Raw genomic sequence first — 5875 nt, forward strand, 5'->3', positions numbered from 1 at the left:
CTCCCCTCAGCAGTGTACTTCATCCATCTGCCTGTTCTGCTCCCCACTCTGTCTCTGGTGAATCCTCTCACCCATCGCATCTCTGGCCTGTACCCCAGTTCTGTATGAGTAAATAAATAATTAAAAAAAAAACCTGTCTCTTTAAAATGTATTTTAAAAAATCAAAAGCAAAGTAAATTATATAGTTAGAATGATGCTATTCAATTGGAGAATATTTTCTATTTTTTGGACTAGTCTAGGCCATGAGACTATAAAGATGACAGAGACCCCAAAGTCCCTTATTTTGGGGGACTCGTGCTTGGTGGCGTGTATAGAATCAACAGAGACTTTGCCTCAAGATAAGGGCTCACAGAGATGAGACCAGAGGATTCCAGGAACTTTTCTACTCCTCACCAAGCGAGCACAGCAGCCCACAGTCAGCCTAAATTTATTTGGTGCACTGATTTGCTTGTTTGCTTTCCAAGACCAGGAACACTATGCATATTTAACTAAGAGGACTCAGCAGAAATGGAATGAGTTGGATCTGAATTCAGCAAGTTTCACTGACTTTTGATCCTACAGGTCACCTCTGGGGCTTCCCAGGTGAGCTCTGCTCTGTAAGAGAATAGTTACAGTTTTGGGTGAGCTGCAGTTTCTGAAGAGAAATGTTCTAACTTCCAGTGGAATAAGCTGAAGATTCTAAAGTGGGGCAGGAATTCAGGGAGCTCTGAGGGTAGTGGGCTCAAAAGTATGGACTAGAAAAGGTAACCTGAGGAATGAGTGGAAAACTCTGCTCAGTCAAGAAACAAAGAAAGACAAATGTTGCATAAGAAAAAGAGGAACTTCAGTGCAGTCAGGCTGGACGACCAGAACTTTTGCTCAAAGAAGCATATGATGAGGACGAGGTGGACTGCAAGTGGACCGAAGATGAAATGAAGGAAGAATATGTGGAAATCTGGGTCTACAGCATAATTATGTAAATGAAAAGTATTGCTTTGCATAATCACTATGCACCTGCGGTATTCTATTCCTACCAGCTACATATTATCTTATTAGGTCTTTATGATGACCTCTATGAGGAAAGTTCAGTATTAAAAATATGGAATACTACTCAGCAATGAAAAGGATAAACTCATGTTCTTTGCAACAACAAGGGTGGAGGCGGAAGGGATTGTGCTCTGTGAAATAAGCCAGAAAGAAAAAGAAAACTATTGAATAGTTCATCACTGCTAGGATGAATGTAAGAACCACATGAGAGATCAAAAAAAAAATGAAGTAACTATAATAATGTAAAAGTCAGTATTAGGCAACTACAGATCAGAGACATTCTGGAGGAAAGGAGGAGGGAGAAGGACCAGGACAGGGGTGGAAAGAGCACTATTGTGATGGTGCGTGGTGAAATGGTGGTGGGAATCTCACAGAGAAATCATGCATTGCACAAAATGAAGGATGATGTAATAAATATACTAAAAATATCTTTAAAGGCTAATGTCAAGACTAATGTCAAGACAATAGCAGTGAGTGACCTGCCCTATTCTTTGAGCAAATGGAGGTGAAACTGGGGTGCAGATGAGCTCCTTGCTCTATCCCTGTGCTCTCTTAGAAATGCCACCTGCCATGGGAAGCCTTCACCGTCACCTGTGTCCTGGACGTTCAGAACAATGAACCTGTTCCCACCACCACTCGTCATGTAACCCATCACCCACCAAACCACCCACCCAACCAGCCGACCAGCCCACGTACCTTGCGGCCAGGAGCTCTCCCAGAAACATTTCCACTTTGTGGACTTCATTTTTCTTCTCAGGAATGTGCTGTTTACTTTCTCCTAAGTTTTCTGTAGTTAACCTTTCACCCATTTCATGGATCCATAAGTTCAGTTTTCTGTGCTGATCCTCAAAGCTAAAGAACAGAAAGCACCTCAGGGCAGTGTTCATGTGCTCATTCTAGTAAATGCGTTTTATCATCTCGGGTCACAAGGACTATGACAGTGAGGAGCGGATAACTTTAAATGTGTCAGAAAACCATAAGCCCATCAGTTGTCATGTATTTTGTAAGCAGAGCAGTGACCTTCAGTGGTGAGAGTGGCCTCTAAATTAAAACAGTCCTGAGCTTTGGCAAAACTCCTGGCCAAAGGTGGAACCCCCCTCACTGGGCTCCCTACTAACCATCAGCCTGACCCTAGCTGCCTAAACATCACCCCATCACTGGTCTGGCTCAACCAGATGTCATCCACCCTGGTTGCTAGGGATGATCAACCTCTCCCTCACCTGGATAAGGGTGGCTACTCCCCTCTGGGAAACGGGCCTCCTCCCCAGACTTGGGAAACTGGGGGGTCTGAGGCTGCCAGGAAAGGGCTATGCCCTTCCTCAGCCTAAAGCAGTTATGAAGAATTTGACCTGGCCCCTCAATTGCCCTCCAAAGATTTGGTCCCCAGATCCTTCAGGGGTTATTTAGGAAAAGGAAGGTGATGCCTAAAGAAAATCAAACTAAATGGCCTCCTGGAAAACGCTAGCCACAGCTGATCAGCCCCCGGAGGGAGGCATCCCCACCCCAACCTACAGGCCTACTGATAAACCTCAATGAGATCAAGAATTGCCCAGAAGGGAAGAATTCCTTGAATTTGGCCAGTGTCTGGACAATAAGGCAATTCCCCTAACCAGGACAAGCAATATCTCAAGTAACCTCAAACACTCTCCCTCCCGAGAGGAGGGTGGGGCTGCTTGATGCCAAGGTAACTCAGGCTCTGCCCTGTCGTGCCTGGCTGGGCACAGAAACTGCTGCGTGGACCCCTAAACCAACACCCTGCAATGCCTGCACAGAAGACCCCAGGCTCAGGTGGAATGAATAGTCCTGCACCCCATTAATGGAGGAACCCCTGCAAATCCCTCACAGTTGTTCTCACCTGGACTCTGCCAGCCCAGACCTCTTTGTGGGTGTCATTTCCCTCTATTTTTAAATAAATTGTTTTGCTCCTACTACAGATGTAGCTATGAATTCTTCTCACACCACAGTCAAGGACCAATGAACCCCCAAATCCAGGAACCCCCCAAACCTAACAAAAGTATGAACCTGTACTTAAGGTCAAACTCATCATTTAAGCTCACAGCTTCAAATGTTATTTATTAATTTGCAGTGGTGGTGTTCTGTCTTACAAGATATTCAGTGTGTGATGCAATCTGCACTTATTAAAACCACCTACCTCCCAAGTTCTAGGGCACAGTCATGAAGCGCCTGTTTATCTTTAAGGCATTGCTTAAGAAACGCTTGAAATTCTTCATTAGCTTTTGTAATTTGTTCCTGGATGCTATTGACAATTTGCTTAGACAAATGTGCATACAAAGTTTGTCCTTCTTGAGTCACAGCATCGAGCTTGCTCTGTCCCTCACTGACTGAGTCCAGAATATTCTGTTTGTGGAAATAAAGGTCACATAACATATTTGCTATTATTCACAGACCTTGAGTTGAAATAGTAAAACAAGAGAAGAAAAACAAATCTCTCCCTGAAGGAAGCCTTTATCAAGACTGGAACGAGGATGATGTAGATAATTGGATATCATCAAGGCTCAAAAGCAAGATGTGCCAGGGGATCAATGGAATCATCGAGAACAAACTGGAAGCCAGGCTGAGCTAGAAAGGGGGATTGTTCCATCAAGGTTTTGTTCCTTCCATGTGCACTGTCCAGCCTGGGTCAGCTCCCGCCCCTCCCAGGGCTAGCGTGGCACCTGGCCAGGCGTCCCCTCCTCTCCCTACCCACCCTGCACACTGCCCTGTGCCAGGTCCCTGCTAGTTCCCATATGCACATCTTTCCGAGGAGATCACATGCACAGGCCTGGCTTCAACAGAACCCCAGAACCCCAAGCCCCCTGAGCCAGCCCCGCCCTCTCTTATACTCCATAATAGATTGTAATTGTCGCTAAGACATTTTTTTGTAGGATTTCACTGCATCTCAAGCTTAAAAGGAAGCAGTTCCACATCTGAACTCACTGTGCCTCCTGCAAACCCACTCTCCCTTTATGAAAGTGATCTTTCTCCCTGATCTCTAGTGACTAATCTACATAGCGGTCCTCACCCTTCGGGCCACAGGATCCTCATGTTTCTCATTAAGTTTTTAATATTATTTCCAAAATCATTAACACAGAGCTTTGTTCAGATGACTCATCTGAAAAACTTGGCCAAAATCCAGGTAGAACTGAGTCTGTTGATTGTTGCTTTTATACATTGTATTAACTTGTCAATCATTTCCTATTTCTGTTTTATAATGGCCTTTTCCTTCTAGAATTCATAACATTTTCATAGTCAGTAAAACTCCAAAAGCTGTAATTTCTTGCTTTAATTTGACTTTATCCTCACTCCCAATTTAGACCATAAGTTTAAAAAAAAAATCCATGCTTTTTAAAAAATCAGTCAGTGATATTAAGTAAGTACAATTATTAATACCCCTACTGATATAAAAAAAGAAGACTGGTTTAACTATGAATGGATTATAAAGCCAAGAAAGAGCAATGGTATCTAGAGATTCTGTAAATTGAAATTATTTTCCATTTTCTGCTCATATTGTCTTATCTCATTAGGGCAAGAAATCTAATTCTATCAGGGGAGAAGAGAAAATGAAGTAAAACAGAATATGGGAAAAGTGGTGATTAGGCTTGGCCCAGAGGCATTTGGAGAAGAAAAATACTGCCAGCTTCATACCTGAAGGTCCTGGAGCTTTGCTTCTAGAACTTTGCTGTCACCGGTTCTATCTGATGAAGCTTTTGCTGCTGTCTTTATTCTAGAAAACCATTCCTGGAATTCCTGCATAGATTCTTTTGAAAATGAGAAGTAACATTGAATGATCAAACATTGAATGAGCTTCCAAGCTTACCAAGTAAATCAATCCTGGCCCTCAGCATCTTGCCTTATAAAATATTCCAGAAATAAAATAATAATGCTGATGCTAATGATCCAGAAAAACACACAGCATGATTTACTGCCGTGATTGCTTCTGGAGGAAATGAAAACATATTAAGAAAAAAAGAGAGAAAAGGAAGTCCTATCCTGGAAGGTCTCATTTCCCCATTGTGTTTTTTTCTTTTGGTTAAAAAAAAAAAAAAGGATAATTTACCATCTATATAAGAACTCCAAAGAAGGCAGAGGGCCCTCCCTGGTGGCGCAGCGGGTTAAAGCACAGCACTAAGAAGCTAAAGCCACTTCCCCAAGAGTTCGATCCCTGCCTGCCCCAGAGGTGACCACATGGTGCGGCAGACCTCTCCTGACCCGCACGCTGCTCCCCTCAGCAGTGTACTTCATCCATCTGCCTGTTCTGCTTCCCACTCTGTCTCTGGTGAAGCCTCTCACCACCCCTGAGCCTCTGGCCTGCACCCCAGGTCTGTATGCACAAATAAATAAATCTTTAAAAATGAATAATAATACCAAGGCAGAAATGCCCTTGGGGGTTAAGCTATTTTTTAGGGCAGAGGAGGTGCAGCCTCTGCCTACTTAAGAGCCTCTGTGCCTCCACAGTCTCCCAGAGCACAGCCCTGGGCAGCTGGATGGGGCACGTGGCCGGCCTGTGCCTGGATGGATAACTGTGCTGACGCATGGCGACTCCCAACACCCAGGTTTACTGGGTCACTTCACTGGGGCAGTGGAAGCAATTTTCCACACAGATAAGCTACGCATGGAAAGTCAGATGACATTCAGAATCGCCCAAATGGTAGACTCCTACTCTATAGGCGGTGAGTTGGAGGCGGCCGGGCAAGAAAGGGGAAGAAGTCTGCTTAGGCCAAGATCCCCCAGCCCAGCTGTTGTCTTATCATCGAGAACATTGCATTCTGTTACTCAACAGTCAAACTGAGAATGAGTTTAGGACAATTTCTGTCTGGAAAGCTTTCTTAACCTTCTACTGGCAGTTTCT

General features: G+C 44.1%; 1 protein-coding gene across 1 annotated transcript in view; it reads right to left on the reverse strand.

The window, feature by feature from the left end:
• Nucleotides 1-5875, reverse strand: part of SYNE1 (spectrin repeat containing, nuclear envelope 1) — a 424261-nt gene that overhangs the window by 230390 nt on the left and 187996 nt on the right. The window contains exons 45-47 of the mRNA XM_012735121.1: nucleotides 4672-4773; nucleotides 3179-3384; nucleotides 1723-1878 (exon numbers count right to left, since the gene is read on the reverse strand). Of these exons, the coding sequence (XP_012590575.1) occupies nucleotides 1723-1878; nucleotides 3179-3384; nucleotides 4672-4773 (464 nt within the window). The remainder of the gene's footprint in view (nucleotides 1-1722; nucleotides 1879-3178; nucleotides 3385-4671; nucleotides 4774-5875) is intronic.

This window comes from Condylura cristata, unplaced genomic scaffold, assembly GCF_000260355.1.
Source record: "Condylura cristata isolate star-nosed mole 26May11 unplaced genomic scaffold, ConCri1.0 scaffold00001, whole genome shotgun sequence".
NCBI lineage: Eukaryota > Metazoa > Chordata > Mammalia > Eulipotyphla > Talpidae > Condylura > Condylura cristata.